Genomic DNA, 17,871 nt, shown 5'->3' with positions numbered 1-17,871 from the left:
CCCGGAGAACTATTCCTGAAGCCTGAAAGGAAAATACAGGAAAGTTTACCTAAAAGTGTTCAGGCAGAATAAAGGTGGTCGTACTGAATACGGACTTTGAAGCTTGTTATAATTGTACTTACTCTTGTTTTTACCTTTTTATACTATATTTCCAAGTGTGTTTGCTGACGTTGAAACAAATTGCTGTGCATGTTTCCCTATTTCTATATATTTGCTAGCAAAATATATAGAAATGAGGGGCGGGTGAAGACTTTTACACGGCATTATAGTATGCTATAATTCGCACATCATTTAAATCCCTTATTCAACCGACAATAACACATCAAATACAGGCAACAGGATGTTGTTATTACATTTTGAAAAATATATTCCTACTGTGTTACACATTGTGAGCATTCAGGACCTGAGGTGTCCAGTCCTAGAGTATGTGTTAGTTTGTCTGGAAGTCTTTCTAGTGTTTTCTATTTCTTGCACGGTAGATTTATAACTTGGATCCGTCTGTGCAACAGTGAAGTATAATCACTTTCAGTGGTGATTTTTAATACTGCTCGAGGGCCTAAACTATATAAGCATTTAAGATTTATTCGACTATGTCCGTATTCTCTATTGCCGAAGATGCTATGGGCCAAAATACCAAGTTGATTTTTTTTTTTAACTGCATGTTTCCATTAGCCAGTTAAGATGAAACAGTCACCAGAAACAATGACTCACTCAACATGTTCCTTTGGCCGCTGGTATTTGTGGTTCGTTGAGTTCAGAGTCTCTCATTTACCTCTTTTATTGTAGGAAGTGGGAGTCTGACACATGTCTCCATCTGATGCACTCATGCTTGTTTTGTTTGTGATCAGGTGCGTCCGACAGACTGTCAGTACAGGGACTACAAGAGGAGTGGAGAGTCATTCTGGTCCAAACTGGAACCGGTGAAGTTGGACACAGCCAAACTGGAACACCTGTTTGAGACAAAGTCAAAGGAAATACCAGTTACAAAGGTATGTAACTGTACGATACTGACTCCAAAAACTAGTTCTAGCAGCATCTAAGAGAAGTGCCGCGAGATTATCCATTTAATAACAATAAATAGAACTAGTTCAAAATTAGCTTTTTATATAAATTATCAAATCTTTGTCAAGCAGTTAAAAGTTTTTGTCCATTATTTTTTTACTTTGAAGGCAGATTTTTCACAGGTTAAACAAGGTCATGTGTGTCTTGATCCTGATCAAATGGTGCAGTCGGTTGTAATTCTCACAAAGCCTCAAAATAAGAAAAATATGATCTGCAAAGAAGGGAAGATAAAGCCAGGCCTCTCGCACTTTGATCCACTGCTACCACCCCCCCCCCCCCCCCCCCTCCCCCCCAATATATTTTTGAGCTGAATGAGTTAGTAGTAGGTCACTTCAGTTCAGCTACTGGACTACAAATAATGTGACGGCATGATGGTGGTCTGTAGTTATCAAAGCAGCAGTGGACCACCGGTGCACTGAAGCCATCTGAGGTCAGAAGAAGCTTCATTCATGTTGCTCTCATAATGTGCATTCTTAACCTTCCTATTAAAATAACATGGTTAGAATATTTAAAATCAAATAAAGTTTCCCTTCTACAGCCGGTGTACTTTTGTGACACGTATTTCTTTTGTCTCCAAGCTTAAAGGTACAGTCAGTCGTTTGTTTTTTATTTATTTAATAGAAAAAAAAGAATGTTGTACACATAAATTTACATTGAGTAGCGTGTAAGTACGTCTTCCAACAAACTGATGTATTCTCATGAGCTTAATCAATACATGAAAAATACATAGGACTAGACACTGGTTTGTGAAGTCCCACCATCATGTATGTGGCTATACAGCAGACACATATGTAGTACAACAAAGTTAGAGTAAAAAGGGAACTCAGGCATTTGCGTCCTGTGGAGGCAAATTTTAATTCATGTCTGCACGTTCCGACTCTGAATATGAAGGATCATACCATTTTTTTATCATCTGAGAGGGGTCCTGTTCATCAAAGAAGGAAAAATGGAGTGAAAAAAACAAAACACAACCACTATCTGAAAAAAATCTCTTGAATTGATTTCAGCGCTCTAACACAGCGGTCCCCAACCCCCGGGCCTCGGACCGGTACCGGTCCGTGAGTCATTTGGTACCGGGCCGCGAGAGTTGAGGCTCAGGTGTGAAAAGTATGGTTTTCAGGGTTTTTATCGATTTTCAGCATTATTTTGTTATCATTTTGATCGTTCACTCGGTTTTCCTGGGTCTTTTCACGTGTGTTATGAATACATCTTCTTTTTTTCGGTACCAGTACTAGTTTTATTTTGTTGTATTTATCCGCGACACCTTAAAGGCCGGTCCGTGAAAATATTGTCGGGCATAAACCGGTCCGTGGCGCAAAAAAGGTTGGAGACCGCTGCTCTAACACACAAAAACATGCTATGAACATGCTTATTTATTCCCAATATTGTTGCAATTGCATACCGCCAGCAGAGTAGACATGCAACCCCTCTGTCTCCAGGTAGCTTAAAACTATTGGAAGGAAACATCAAACATATAAACTGTATTTACACATTGCATAGTTACAAAAAGACACATGTTAATCCTCGTCTTGTTCTAATAAAAAAACAGTCACAAGTTTCTGTTTGGATGGCAAAAAGGTCTTGTGGTCTTTGTACAAACTCACATTGTGTTGTACTTAAATTCCTACACAGTATATTAACTTTTCCTTCCTTCTGGGAGTGCAGCTCCACGTTGTTGAAATTTCTAATCCTTACAAGCCCATAAACCAGACCACACTGAGAAACGAGACGCAGAAAATACAGGAGGGAGCAAAACAGAGATCCAGCAGTGACCCCCCCTTCCCCCCCGTCTGTATTTTTATGCTCCAGAAAACAGCGGCCGATGGCAAACGCCAAGAGATCATCGTTTTGGATTCCAAAAGGAGCAACGCCATCAATATTGGTCTGACAGTCCTGCCTCCACCTCGCACCATCAAGACAGCCATCCTCAACTTTGACGAGTATGCTCTCAACAAGGAGGGCATAGAGGTGAGAGATTCAAACAATGGTAAAAAAGAAAGGGAGTGATAAACAGATCACATCTGCACTTTGCTGTCCTCTCTAATCCCACAATTTCATTTTTCCCCTCGCAGAAAATCCTGACGATGATCCCCACAGAGGAGGAGAAGCAGAAGATTCAGGAGGCTCAGCTGGCCAACCCTGATGTCCCGCTGGGCTCTGCAGAGCAGTTTCTCCTCACCCTGTCCTCCATCAGTGAGCTCTCTGCCAGACTCCAGCTCTGGGCCTTTAAAATGGACTACGAGGCAACGGAGAAGGTGAAACAACAAAAACCTTAAGAGTGTTAAGAAAAATGTACTTTCCATAAGGGGAGGGAACCAACACCATCACTACATCCACATTTGAAATGATACTTAGCAAGTAAAAGTGGTTTCCTTAAAGCAGAAACAGACCACAGAGGTTTGAGCAAATGTGCTCAGCATGTGTGCTTATTGTGTGTACTCTTTAAACCCGTATCACTAAGTATCAACATCCTTTTAGTACAAAGAACATCCGCAAAGCATCAACATAGTTACATCATGACAAAATATGCACGCTTATTAGCGGCACCTCGTCTTCTTCTGGCACGGCGTCGTGTTTTATTCGAGCGAAGAATGCATCCAGGAGGAGAAGTTCAAAGCCAAAGCCTGGAGTATGAGAAACATGCTGCCCCTCTGTTACCGCCCTGTAAATTTTACAGCATCCAGCGGGATGTTGTTGTCTTTAATCTCCATGTAAGGCACGATTCCCCCCACCGCATATTCGGCAGAGCCGTGCTCCCGGCTCCGCTTTGGAAGTGGAAGCTTTAATGGAGGGAAGCACAGCATGCAGGCACACAAACACATGCACTCAAGAGAACCGGCTGCACAGAAACAAGAGGTCGACTTAATCAGAAACATGTTTCGTGCTGAAGTTTGACTGAAGCAGCAACCTCTGTGGCAACCTCTCGCGACCTTAAACAAGAGCAGATTATTTTAGGTGGCAGACAACATGCACCTGTTCGCTGTTTATTTAATGGCAGACTAATGAAACACATGTCTTTGGGAGTCTTAATTAACTTGTATAACTGTGTGTGTGTGTGTGTGTGTGTGTGTGTGTGTGTGTGTGTGTGTGTGTGTGTGTGTGTGTGTGTGTGTGTGTGTGTGTGTTTTCCTACTAGGAAGTAGCAGAGCCACTGCAGGATCTGAAGGAGGGTATGGATCAGCTGGAGAAGAACAAAACTATCCGCTACGTCCTCTCTACGCTGCTCTCCATCGGAAACTTCCTCAACGGCACCAATGTGAGTCATGACTATTACATCAGATTACTGGGAGACAAGTCAGTAGAATCTGAGTTTGTTTCTCAAAATAAACACAACATTCCTGTTCCAGGCTAAAGGCTTCGAGCTGACCTATTTGGAGAAGGTTCCAGAAGTAAAGGACACGGTCCATAAGCAGTCACTGCTCCATCACGTTTGCTCTGTGGTGGTGGAAAACTTCCCTCAGAGCACCGACCTCTACTCAGAGATAGGAGCCATCACGCGTTCTGCAAAAGTATGCTGTGCATTCACTGCTAACCTATTCTGCATCTCTACACTGTAAAAGATCAAGACTTACATTTGCTTGAATTTTGTCAAAATAAGTCCAAAAACCTAAAAAGATAAAACATAATTTTTTTCCCCTGACTGAACTGAAGTTGGAAGCACCTCACGCCACAATCAAATTATCAACCCGCAGCCAATAATCATTTAAATTTCAGAGCAGAAGGGGAAAGGAACCTTACCTGTTAAACATGCAAACAAAAGCTGTTGAGGAAAAGTGTATCCCTGGTTAGTTGTTGGTTGAATGTGTGTGTGTGATCCCAGGGCCTTTTTGAAGGTTGAGACGTGGTTTTTGGTTTAAAATTGGTGTTGTTTAGGATGAATTATTAGACACACATTTAAAAAAATGTATGTGCAAGAGTAGTTGTCCTAAATATTTATAACAATTAAAAGTTTCACTTCTATCACCATGAAAGTTTTGAATGTGGTTGGATACTTTTAGGTGACCTTATAAATACCATGCATTTTGATTTATTAGTGCTTAAAATAAATTTATGTATGACCAGAGGATTTTGACCCACTGTAGATTAAACTATAGATTTGCAATGGCCAGATCAAGGCAAGAGCCAGTGGCATATAGAATAGTGTCATCAGCATGTAAATTCTACATTGCAGTTTTGAGTGGCTGAGATAAAGTTGCTTATATAGAGAGTGAATAAAAGAGGTCCAAGAATAGATCCCTGTGGAACACCTATATAAATGGTAAGTGGACTTTAAAATGGACCTGAAACCATTAGAGGGGCTGTTCATCCAGACAACTGAGAATCATTTTTGAAGTAAAATTCAATATAAGCCGAGGACATAAAGATGAACACACATATAGACATTCTTTAAATCTTTAGTATCATTTTACATAAATCTTGTAAATGGGCACTAACATCGGCATAACTTTGTGCTGAACATTGGGGAGGTCAAGATCTCTGTCTAAATAAATAAATAAATCTGCGTAAATTCCCAGATGATTAAACGTGCAACTATTTTGCTGGTAATAACTGAAATAAGTAAAGAAAATCAACAGCCTATTTATGCAAGATAATTCCTAATTTTATTGGGGGGTTATATTGGTTGGGTCTGATTATTGGAGGGGCCATAAACCCCAAATCTCCCTGGAAATTACGCCCCTGGGCACTAAGATATCCTGTGTTTGAGTAATTTGAATTGGATTGTATAAACGTTATTTTCAACAGGTGGATTTTGACCAGCTGCAGGAGAACTTGTGTCAAATGGAGCGGCGCTGCAAAGCCTCGTGGGACCACCTGAAGGTGATTGCCAAGCACGAGATGAAGCCCCAGCTGAAGCAGAAGATGTCCGACTTCCTCAAAGATTGCGCAGAGCGAATCATCATCCTTAAGATTGTTCACCGCAGGATCATCAACAGGTAGCTCGTCTCACAGTTTGAATCATGTATTATTGATTTTTACCACAAAAAAAAACAAAAAACTAATCAGTCTACTAAAACCAACACTGTGCTGTGTGAATGAGGAAATCTGTGTAGTGCAACACATAAAACAGGAGGTAGGAAGAGTTGCCATCACCCTCATCTTCTTCCTTTCAGGTTCCACTCCTTCCTGCTGTTCCTTGGTCACCCGGCCTACAGTGTGAGAGAGATCAGCGTCCACAGGTTCAGTAAAATCCTCAGCGAGTTTGCGCTGGAGTACCGGACCACCCGAGAGCGTGTGCTGCAGCAGAAACAGAAACAAGCCGACCATCGCGAGCGCAACAAGACCCGAGGAAAGATGATCATGGACGTAAACACTGCTGTGAGTATTTCTCTCTCTCAAACACGCACACACACACACACACACACACACACACACACACACACACACACACTTCCAACCCCTTTTTGTTCTTGTTTTCTTCTTCAAACTGAAGTGCTGCTTTTTCATCTTTCTCGCTTCATTCTATTCTATCCGCAACTATTCTTTGACTTTCACTCTTTATTTCTCCCATAGTCTGATGATGAAGAGGAGCGTGAGGTATCAACTGTCTGTGTGTTTGTGTGCATGAATCCACTAACTGCATCTAAACGACTAAACGATACGTCAAAGGCACCAGGCACTGTACTGTTTGCAGTTGGATGTTTTTCTTGGTGCTTCCACTTTGCTGTGTTAAAGTTCAGAATACTCAGCTGCTAAATTCTGATCCTCTTCGATTCCGTCTCGCTCCAACAGTGTGGTCGGAGTAGCGCAGGGAGCAACAACAGCGCCCCCAGTGGGGGTCAGGAAATTGAGCAGCCTCAGGGTTTGGAGCATGCCGAGGATGCTGCAGAGCACGAGCACATGAAAGCGGTGCTGAGAACCAGCCTCAGTGGCAGTGACAAGGAGGGCAGCGGCGTGCCGGGACTGCGGACACGGACCAGGTCACGGCCTGGACGAGGAGGTGGGGAAGGGAGAAAGAAGATTTCTGGAGTTGGGTCACTCGAAAGGATTTCCCTACTAAAGATTTTCTCACCTGTTTATGCAGGACGCAGCATGCAGGCATGGACTCCGCCTGTGGAGGACCCTCAGATCTGTGGAGATGATGCTGCAGACGAAATCATGGAGCGCATAGTGAGGTCAGCCACTCAGGGTCCAGGAACCAGAACCCAGCCCAGAGAGAGGAGGAGATCCAGGGCCAACCGCAAGTCATGTACGAGCTCACCTCTGTCCCAACTGCACATGTCACGCTAATTTAAGTTCTGAATATATCAGGTTTTCAAACTGAAAGCATGACCATGAAAATGTATCTAATCTAAGAAGCTGACTGCACCGTGGATGATGAGTAACACCTCCAAGAAGACATCAGGAAACAAGCATAAGAAAAAATATGTGAAATATAGTTTGAGATTTTTCAAAAAAGAAAAAAAAAACACAAGCATGGTGTTTTATCTGTCTTATCTTTCTAAAACCAAACATTACCTACCTGGTGCCTGGTGGGTCTAACATGAAACCGAGTTTTCACACACACACACACGTATATAGTTATTTTTTGCTTCCCAAACATGTTTTATTTCATACTAGTAAATGTCTGCTTAGATGTATATTTTAGTATTTTATTTGTTGGAAATTTCAGAAAGTTGTTGCATATTTAATGAGAGTATATTTCATTCGCTCATTCGGATCAAGGAGTCTAACCCATGCTTGAGTCAAAGGCTCTCATAAACCCCCAGCTGCTCCACTCTGCATGCCAAATATACACGTTTCTCTCCAATGTCTCCATTAAATGTGCTCAGAGTAGAAGATATGTTTTCCACATACTCTGAGCCAGAAATCATTACTTCAGCAGCTTTTACATATAAGTTTTTACATACCAGACTTTCCAGCTCAGGTCCTGTGTGTTGGAACCTTTCAGATCCTGATTTTTTTTCTAGCAGCACATTGATAGGAAATAAAGTCATAAAACGTAATATTCAGAATCCTCCGTGTGTAAACAGTTTATTTTTTCTATTAGTCAACAAAGTGAAATTTGGCTTTATCTCATACTTAGACATCTCTTTGCAAATACCGAGGTGGTAATTTAGATGGCTAGGAGCTCATCTGCATGTTTAAACATGCAATTTCAAAAAACCTATTCACGTCAAAAAATAGATTTCTAATGTAAGCACTCAACTGCATAAGTTTAATGGTTATTTATGGCCTCTTAATTACATGTTCACCATTAATTTCTCTGTTTAAAACCAAGTAAATATGACTGTTATTTGTTGATTGTTACCAAAGCCGAGATATGGATTGTAATAAACCCCATGCAGAGCAGATGTAAGTCTCAGCAGGTTAATTACAGTATATTATAAATCCTGGAGCATGCATTCAGTTAGTACGTAGTGCAGAACTGGAGAACATGAAAACATCACACGACTGCACGGTGACTCTCCGCGTCTTCTCTTCACAGTGAGGCGGACGCTGAAAAACGGCCTGACGCCAGAAGAAGCTCTCGCTTTAGGGCTAACTGATTCCCCAGAGCCACAGATGTGATCATCCACCTCTCGCCGTGAAAACTCAGCTTCAGATGTCTGTGTGAAATCTCTGTCAGCCTTTGTCCTTTTAGGTTTTTCCCAGCGGCTCTTTCTGCCTGATGTTTCTGAGTGAAGAGGCGGCATTACGACATTTTCACCTTCCAGAAGAAACAGTGGAGGTCATGAGGGAATGCTTCTCATAAGGACTGATTCTGTTCAGTTAGGCAAGGAAAAGGAAAATGTATTCAAGTGACGCTGCCTCTACACTGAATTATTTATTTATCTGAAAACGATTTGAATGCTGGGATGATTTTCGCTTGTGAGTGTCAGCAGCTGTGACGTCACCGTTTTTGGGGTTTGTGTTTTTTTTTTTTTCTTCATTTGTTTAAACTGTGAATTTTGGTTGTGAAGTTTGCCAGGCTGAGGATGAATTTGAATTTGTTCCCTGGAGAAAAAACAAAGATTATCAGTGAGAGCATCTACACATCTGAAAAGTAATGAGCGTGGCTGTGCTTTTGTAGGGACGCGAAAGGTTATCAAGCTGATGAGTGCCTTTCACTTCAAAGGGGCGATGCTGTACCTCCGTTCTCTCTTCGTCAACGTATTCACGTCCTAAATTTCACTTCCTAAGGCATGGTTCTCATGAGTATTACTGTTGAAAATCTTCTCTGTTTTGTTTGTTTTTTGTTTTTTTTCAGTATTTATTTGCAAAGCTCTGACGTCTTGCACCTTAAATAACATTAAAGTGGACCCATTGTGCTCATTTCCCACTCCATATTTTTAGTTTTTTGGCTCCGCTAGTTTAAAAAGAATCTTCTTTAATCTTAACACAAGCCGTTTTAACTCCCCCCCCCCCGCCCTTTAAGCCAACTCTTTTCTGATTGGCTTTCTCTTAAAAACAAAAGATTTGATCGTATTAGGGATATCTGCTCTCATCGATCATACAGTGCCATGAGTAGGAAAGAAAAAAGGCTCAGTTTTGAAGTGTGTGGCTCACGGGGTTACTGCATATATGCTGACACGCTTACTTGAAACTGCATACGCCAGTGTAACAGTGCATATTTGCCAGAAAACGAGGAAGAGCATAATAAGTCCACTTTAATAGTCTCATGCTGAAATGAACGACTGAAAACACAAAAAATAGTTTTTATCTCAGAGGAACTGTTTGTAAAGTGTAAAAAGAAAAAAAAATGGACTTTTTTTTAAAAAAACAAAACAAAAACATTTTAATAATCTATTTTGAGGAACATGCAGACAGTTCTGCATGATATGTGTAAATGCCCTTGTCAGCTGCCAGGTCCTAAATACTGTAAACTCTACAGTGTGCATGTTTAGTGCATTTCACATTGTGTATTTTTGTAATTGCTGTAGAAACGTGTATTATAGTCTGAGACAAAGGATCAATTGTGGCTTGTTTTTTCTTTTTGTGAATTGAAGAAATGTGTTGCTCCCTGCTAAGAGAGAGAGAGAGAAACAGAGGGAGGAGCATTATCTGGACGTTTGATTTGAGCTCTGTGGTCACACTCTGTCACGTACCAACTTGAACAGTCTAGACGCAAGAAACTGGGAAACACCACTGCATGAATGCCATGTAGTGAGCTGAACGTTCTTATAAACACTTTCACTTGAAATGCCGTGTATACACATTCTGCAATAAAATAAAAACCATAGAGTGCAAACTTGGATCTGCGTGTCATTCCTTCCCCCAGCGTTCACCTCTGTGATTGTGAGCCACGTGGTGTGGTTCTACTTGATAACCTTTGGAATAATCAGGTGCCGTAAAATGCTGCTGCTGCTCGCTTTACGGTGTTTGTCCAGTTTGTGCAGCTCTGCATTCATTCATGGTTTTGTTAATCAGTGCTCAGCGCTGCGTCTTTGGTCCCTGCGTCCATGGCAAAGTTAATGAGTCTGCTGTGGGGGGCTGGATCACCTCCCTGCTGGCGTGTTATGATCACTCTGGAGGAGAAGAAGCTGCAGGGTTACAAACGCAAACTGCTGTCCTTTGAGAAAGGAGAGCACAAATCTCAGGAAGTCTTGGAAGTCAACCCAAGAGGACAGGTAGGTGCACATAATGATCACAGCAAAGTGTACAACCATGACATAACAGCCTTTAAAAAAAAAAAAAAAAAGTATTATAGTTATTTTAACACATATCAACAGCGGTAGCGTCTGGATAGAAGACCAGTCTCTTACTGACAGAGATGAAGGCACAATGTGGGAGCAGCTAACACATAGACTGTATGTAAAAGATGTCTGTAGAGTCCCTGTTCAGGTGTGTCTGTAAGCTTGTTTTTCAAACTATGGGTACAACACACAAACAGGGGCATCTGCTAATTCGTCCTAAATAACGTGCTCTCAAAGGCACTAACAGCACAGATACAAGGTGCACTACACAATGATGAGCCTCAAAACCTGACGTCTTCTGCCAATTTTTTTCTGTCAGCTTCCCGCGTTCAAGCACGGAGACATCATCCTGAATGAGTCCTGTGCAACATGCTTATACCTCGAGGTAAACGGCAATATTTTAATTGATTACTTGAATTTATTGTATTTATAATTTGTTTAGCTTTTAGTACACTGCTTTGATTATTGTTTTCTCACTGTTGAAACAGAATCAGTTTAAGTCTCAGGGCATCAAGCTGATTCCTGACAGTGCTGATGACCAAGCCGCGATGTACCAACACATGATGGAGGGCCTTGCCCTCACTGATAAACTCAGTAAGTTACACTTGCACAAGTCTGAGCGCTGAGTTACAGAGGGGACAGAAGCCATGAAAACAGTCACACATTAATGTGCGTTCTGCTTCAGATTCAGTTATCTACTACGACTGCTCCGTCCCTGAAGAGGAGAGGCACGACTTTGCTGTAAAGAGAAACAAAGAGGCTCTGACTGCTGAACTCAAACTGTGGGAGGGTTACCTGGAGAATGTACGAACAATACGCACACACTTGTGTACACTTGCAGGCACTCACACACTGTGTTGACAGTACTGCGTCTTTCACTTCTCCATCTAGGTGGCTGCTGGCTCATACCTAGCAGGGGCCTTCTCCCTAGCCGATGTGATCGTCTTTCCAAGCATCGCTTGTGCATTTCGTTTCGGGTGGGTAGCTAAGCAGTTGATTTGTGTGAAGCTGCAGTCCAATCGCCTTTTTCCAGTAACATGATGTGTTTTCTCTTTAGGCTGTCTGTGGGGCGTTATCCTAAATTGGCCAAATATTACAGCCTGCTGAAGAACAGAGCCAGCATTAAAACCACGTGGCCCCCACACTGGGTGGCCAGTCCACAGGGTTATGACATCCTGAAGGACCTCTGAAACACAAAGAATCCTCCCTTTGTCATTTTAGAGAATTCCTGTAAGTCTGTGAAATAAAAACATTTAAACAGCTTGCTTACTGTACTCTTAATTTTTCACAAGATTTTTTTTTATTCTTAAAACTTGACCACAGCAGCAACAAATCACCTTATAGATAAAGCTTTGTTAGAGCACTTTGGTTTTGGGTCCTTCTCCCATGTAGTGAGTGGCAATATGACCTTTTTGTAGTGTGAGGAGAAAGTTTTCCATCATGTTGGGCGGCTTTCAGAGTCACCTCCTCCATTCACATGTAGGATCCTAGAAGGGTCATTTCTAGGATGACTTTGTTCTCTTTATATGCTCCAATTAAGATCAATTGTCAAAGAATATGGAATTTCATTTAACTATTATGCTGATGACTTAGTGATCTATCTCCCTCTCAAATAAATAAATGAATGCAGTGAATTTTGAACCTGAATGAGCATAAAACACAAGTGGTAGTATTCGGGCCTCCTGACCCTCACTCCTACTCGAAAGGTGAAAGCTTCATGTTTGATAAACAAATAAAAGCTGTTGTTAGAGCTAGTTTCTACAAACTGAGGTTCTGAAGCTCTGCTTTGGTTTTGGGTTGTTTTGACAGTCACCATATAAGACCATATTCCCCCTGCTTTGGCTTCTTTGTTGTGTTTGAGAAGTGATTTTAAAATCAGCATGTCTCTACCTTCCTGAGCTTTTAACTACACACTCTCCCAAAATATCACTGAGGTCGTCTGACCAGATGCTTCTGCATATATCTCAGATCGGGCCTTTGCTGTAGCTGACTCGGAACTTTGGACCTGCTTGCTGCTTCACATCAGGACCTGACCACTGTCTTTTAAAACATATTTTTTATTCCTTGGCTTTTTCTCTGAGTCTTAACATTCATTATTTGTGTGTATTGTGTTTTTTTTTTTATTGCTTTTACTGGCTTATTTTATTTTTACATCACTCAGGCTGACGCTTGCTGTTTATATATTTGTTTAAAAATAAAATGACTTAATGTTGCAATTTGCAATAAATATTAACACAGCTTCCATCAGTTATTCTTCATAAAAACAGCTTATTTATTTCAGGTCAGTCACCTTTCTAATTATGCTTAAATACTATATAATACTATATTGTATTGGGATAGAGGCATATGTGAATATTTGGAGGAGGATGTGTACAATGTACATCTTGTCATCGACTACACAAAGTGCAGAAGGTAAACAAAGAAACAAATATTTTATTTTTTTTATTAATTCATTTTATTTATTTCAACAAATCATTCAGTGGTGACTATCAAAAATATAAAGGAGGCAAACTGATAGAAGATGACTGAGTTGTAGTTTTTTCTTCCAGCCAGTAGATGGCAATCACGCTCTTATAAAAGCTTGACATCCCCTCCTACAAACCATAAGAAAAGTAAGTTGAGTTTGTAGTCTGCGCATTTGCTTTGTGCGTCCAGTTCAGTGACCGTCCAAACTGTGAATCTCAAGTTAAAGCCATGGCCAAGGCAATGACTCTGCTGTGGGCGACCGGCTCTTGTCCCTGTTGGAGGGTGATGATCGCTCTGGAGGAGAAGAACCTGCAGGGCTACAACCAAAAACTGCTGTCCTTCGATAAAATGGAGCACAAGTCCAAAGAAGTGTTAGATATAAACCCCAGGGGACAGGTAGGGAGGAGCTTTTATCAAATCACCCCGTATAACTAACAAAACACTTGACTTTGCACCGTAATATTATATAATTGCCTCACGTTAACGTCACGGTCATAAACACTGATATCTGCGCTGTTGCTCTGCAGGACGGTTAACGGATAAAGAGTTGCAGTAACGGCGGCAAATAGTGTCAACTCTGATTAATGCTTTTACAAAATCATAAAAACTGAACGTTTCATTTAGCGTATATTCATTTACTCAAGGAAATTTTTTTCTTCAAGGAAGACGCTTCAGGACACGCCCTGCTGCACCTGATTGGATGAGCATTTCTCGGGAGCTGACACGTGCTCGAAAAAATATGGGCTGTAGAGATGAGCACGCGAGTTTGCAGCCGTGTTTCGAACTGCACCAACATGGCGGCTCGTTTACATTAGAGACAAGTTAACTGAAATGTGTTTATAAAAGCATCTGAGGCGAGAAATGCACCGTGTAGCTGTCTTCATTTATCATAAAAACCGACTAGTTTAAAATGTTTAAATGCATATTAAAGCTTTAAGATAACCAGTTTGAACTTGACTAGCATATACTAGCACATTTCCATCAGACTTTAAATGCGTCTTATTGAATTTATTAGGGAACAGCACAAAAGCAGGACAGTGTTAAATAAAATGTAGAAATGAGGGGTTGTATCGTTGAATATGGGCTCTTGAATATAACCTGCAGCTGACTAAGTGTAGTAAAATAAGCAGTTTAATTTACATCTTTCTTTACACTTTCCAAATCTCAGACTGGAAACTGGCCTTTAACCATAAATACGGGAAACACTGCAGAGTGTTATTTTATCCCAGTAAAGTTCTGTTAAAATAAGTAATCAATTTTTTTTAATTGTATTTGTTTGATATACAAACGGTTAACCTAATTAACACCCAGTAGCCTTAGCATTAAAACCTGTTATACAGTACCTAATGACAGTTTTCTTGCTGACACTATTATAATTTCTTTTTCAGATTCCCACTTTCAAACATGGAGACAATGTCATCAATGAATCTTACGCAGCCTGTTTTTACCTGGAGGTGAGAACGTCATTTTGACAAAATATTCACTCACACTGAATGCAACATCACAAAATGTGCCCCAGTTAAATGTGTGTCTTTTCCTAATGTCTTGCAGAGCCAGTTTAAATCCCAGGGAACCAAACTGATCCCAGATGGCCCAGCAGAACAAGCTCTGATGTACCAGCGCATGTTTGAGGGTCTCACATTCTACGAGAAACTCAGTAAGTGTTATCTGTATTTTCAAATCCTGATTTCTCCTTTTATAAATTATTCATCTAAACCTCAATTCTCTCAAGGAACTTAGGAATGCTGCAAAATGCATATCTCAGATTTTAAAGGAACCATTTTTAATCAGAGTATTGCATAAAGTCAGTTACACTTGTAGGATATTGATATGGTCAGTTTAGTAGCAGATGGTAGCATGAGGCGATACCTGGACCCTAGAGGTATTCCAACTCCTCCAGGATACGAACCATTGACAGAAGGTTTGCTGTGTCTCCTAGCACAATCTCAAGAGCATGGAGGAGATTCCAGGAGACAGGAAGTTGCTGTAGGAGGCCTGTACAGGGCTGTAGATGGTCCTTAACCCATCTTCTTTGTGCAAGAAGGAACAGGGCGAACACTGCCAGAACTTGAATATGACCTCCAGCAGGACACTGGCATGAATGTCTGACTAAACAATCAGAAACTGACTTCATGAGGGTGGCCCCTGTCCTCACTGCCTGACGCCATGGAGCCAGATTTGCTTTTGCCATAGACTAGCAGAATTGGCAGGTTCATCACTGGTGCTCTGTGTCTGCAATCTGACATCTAGTGGTAACATTTTGCATCTGTAACGTTAATATTTTACGTATGTTTTGTTTTTCAGGTACAGTTGCCTACTGTGAGTGGTATGTCCCTGAAGGTGAGAGACATGAGTCGGCTCTGAAGAGGAACAAAGAAGCTCTGGTCACTGAACTCAAACTCTGGGAGAGTTACCTGCAGAAGGTATGTGCATGAACACACAAACTCAGACAGACTCGGCCTGCTTTGATTTGTTCCAACTGTATTTTTTATTTTATTTTTTTCAAGCTGGGCTCAGGCTCTTACCTGGCAGGACCATCTTTCACGCTAGCAGACGTGGTCGTTTTTCCAACAGTTGGCGCACTCTTTGGGTTTGGGTAAGCACACAGAGGCTGTTTGCATTTCCATGTGGTCTCATCAGTAAAATGAAGGATGATCTGTAGACATGGGACTTGAAAGTCTCCTTATTCTGATTCGTAGGTTGTCTCCAGAGCGTTATCCTAAACTGGGAGAGTACTACAATCTGCTGAAGGAGAGACCCAGTGTCAAAGCCAGCTGGCCTCCTCATTGGTTGGAGAACCCCAAAGACGAAGATAAACTGAAAGATGCACTGAAAGACATCTGATATTCATACACAGATGTAAACATGATGCTGCATAATGACAGAGCAGCTTTTGTTGCCCTTATGCATTCTGTGTATATCTAACAACAGTTTCTGGTTACTCATACATGTTCAGCTTTGTCTAATAGCAGAATAACTCAGTCACACTACCGTAAAGTAAAGAACTAGTTTTCCCTGCTCAAAGCTAGCTCAAATGCTTTGTGTTTCCATGACTTTGCATAGTTCAATAATGCATCCTTTCCACAACTTTGCATCTTTTTCCAGATAATTAAAAAAAGTGCGTTAGCTTTGTAGACATGCACTGATTCAAGACTTGCACATTTGTAACAAAAATCTTCTATTTGCAATACACATACAAAGTCACCTGTTACATCCCTCTGCAGCCTTCTTTCTTTCTTACAGTTATATTGGCGGTTGGCCCCCTGCAGCCTCTAATCTCCTCAATGTTTTCAGATGGTGCTTATTGGCCACACCTAGTCAGGTGTGGATAAAAGCATACCTGAGGCAAGTTTCCAGGGAGATCACTTGTCTTTGCCTTGGTGGCACCAGCCTTTTTAGCCAACCAGGTATTCCATTTTAAGAAAAAAAACAAAAAAAAACCTCTTCTCACTAACACTCTGGTATTCATCTTTTTTAAAAAAAAATTTATATGTCGCGGCTTTTGAGCCGGGTCGTAACATAAGTGGGGGCTCGTCCAGGATTGTTTGAACATTTTTGTGGAGACTAAATATCAGTTTGTTTTACTTTTAAGTGGGTGAGTGAAAGTGTTCACTGTGATTGAGCAACGTCCCTTTAGTAAGTGTGTTTCAGCTGGGTGGCTGTGCTGCCCTTCCATCAAAGCACTTGTTTGTTATTTTGCTTTGTTGTTTTAGTTTATTGTGTTTGGTGGTTATCCTGGGTGGGGGTACGCTTCAGGGTTTGGTGGGAGACTGTACCCCGGTCTGCTGCCTACCCTTGAGTTTGCGTTTAAAGTTGCCTTGAGCCCGGTGCACCACTGAAGACTAGACGGGTAAAGTTTTATTTTTTTATTTTTTTTTTTAAAGCATTTTAGGCTGGGAGTTGCACATAGTAAACCAGTGGCACCAAACTTGGCAAGAGGTTTGAGACCATTAATTATGGTCTGCAGCTGAGGCAGGTAGGGCATTTTTAAGTTGGCGTAGTGTGTACACTGTGTGTGCATCTAATGTCAGTGTTGATGGATGCTAATGAGATCCTCATGAGGTGAGTGTTTTGTGCTGTGACCTTTAGTGTTGTGGGGAATATAGCTACTTTTGTTGGATCACTTGTGAGTGTTGTTGGCCAGGTGATGGCAATAACACTGTGGGGTGCTGAGCCACCCTTGATGTGATCATTGTGTGGCCATAGCTCTCCATTTTGTGGTTGGTCACTAGTATGCTTGCTTTACTGAACCTTGTGGATTAAAGTAACTTGTTGTGGTATGAGGCCACTTGTATGTGTGGTGGAGACAACCGATCAATTGGTTGTGATTATTTGTTGCTACCAGTGTTGGTCAAGTTACTTGAAAAAAGTAATCAGTAACTAATTACTGATTACTTCCCCAAAAAAGTAATCCCGTTACTTTACTGATTACTTATTTTCAAAAGTAATTAATTACTTAGTTACTTTTTAAAAACATGATTTACAACCTGAATAGGTGATAAAGTGATAGATCTTTCAGCCCAATTCTACTTTTTCTGCATAATTCATCATACAAAATGTAATCAAATGGAAAAGTTTCTTTTTTTAACTTGTTTTATCAGTTTTAATCTTTTAACTTTATGCATCAAGCAAAAATTTAATTATATGCAACATTCTCTGACTTGAATAAATTAGTTTAATATTTAAAGCTATTTTCTGCACATTCCAGCACATAAAATAAAATATTTTT

General features: G+C 40.9%; 3 protein-coding genes across 5 annotated transcripts in view; all 3 read left to right on the top strand.

The window, feature by feature from the left end:
* Window positions 1-10,224, top strand: part of fhod3a (formin homology 2 domain containing 3a) — a 69,568-nt gene extending 59,344 nt beyond the window's left edge. For all 3 annotated transcript variants that reach the window (XM_085347039.1, XM_085347038.1, XM_085347040.1), the window contains 11 exons: window positions 849-989; window positions 2,872-3,030; window positions 3,135-3,317; window positions 4,199-4,318; window positions 4,410-4,571; window positions 5,806-5,996; window positions 6,174-6,378; window positions 6,574-6,597; window positions 6,793-7,000; window positions 7,085-7,249; window positions 8,489-10,224. In XM_085347039.1, coding sequence (XP_085203165.1) covers window positions 849-989; window positions 2,872-3,030; window positions 3,135-3,317; window positions 4,199-4,318; window positions 4,410-4,571; window positions 5,806-5,996; window positions 6,174-6,378; window positions 6,574-6,597; window positions 6,793-7,000; window positions 7,085-7,249; window positions 8,489-8,571 — 1,641 coding nt within the window. In that variant the 3' untranslated portion in view covers window positions 8,572-10,224. The remainder of the gene's footprint in view (window positions 1-848; window positions 990-2,871; window positions 3,031-3,134; window positions 3,318-4,198; window positions 4,319-4,409; window positions 4,572-5,805; window positions 5,997-6,173; window positions 6,379-6,573; window positions 6,598-6,792; window positions 7,001-7,084; window positions 7,250-8,488) is intronic.
* Window positions 10,225-10,381: 157 nt separating this feature from the next.
* Window positions 10,382-11,931, top strand: LOC146609997 (glutathione S-transferase A-like). Its single transcript, XM_085346733.1, has 6 exons — window positions 10,382-10,610; window positions 10,996-11,061; window positions 11,165-11,270; window positions 11,362-11,480; window positions 11,568-11,653; window positions 11,734-11,931. Exons 1-6 carry the CDS (start codon window positions 10,443-10,445, stop codon window positions 11,864-11,866), a joined length of 678 nt encoding a protein of 225 aa, XP_085202859.1. The 5' UTR covers window positions 10,382-10,442; the 3' UTR covers window positions 11,867-11,931.
* Window positions 11,932-13,280: 1,349 nt separating this feature from the next.
* LOC146609996 (glutathione S-transferase A-like) lies at window positions 13,281-16,407 on the top strand. The gene is made up of 6 exons (XM_085346681.1): window positions 13,281-13,538; window positions 14,531-14,596; window positions 14,694-14,799; window positions 15,447-15,565; window positions 15,650-15,738; window positions 15,842-16,407. The coding sequence occupies exons 1-6, from the start codon at window positions 13,371-13,373 to the stop codon at window positions 15,984-15,986; spliced, it is 693 nt and encodes a 230-aa protein (XP_085202807.1). The 5' UTR covers window positions 13,281-13,370; the 3' UTR covers window positions 15,987-16,407.
* Window positions 16,408-17,871: the final 1,464 nt, after the last annotated feature.

The sequence above is a fragment of the Diplotaxodon limnothrissa genome, linkage group LG22 (genome assembly GCF_057381915.1).
Source record: "Diplotaxodon limnothrissa isolate DT_005_m linkage group LG22, D_limnothrissa_male_GT1.1, whole genome shotgun sequence".
In the NCBI taxonomy this organism is placed as follows: domain Eukaryota; kingdom Metazoa; phylum Chordata; class Actinopteri; order Cichliformes; family Cichlidae; genus Diplotaxodon; species Diplotaxodon limnothrissa.
Note: the sequence above shows the minus strand (reverse complement) of the source record. Positions and strands in the feature narration are given on the sequence as shown.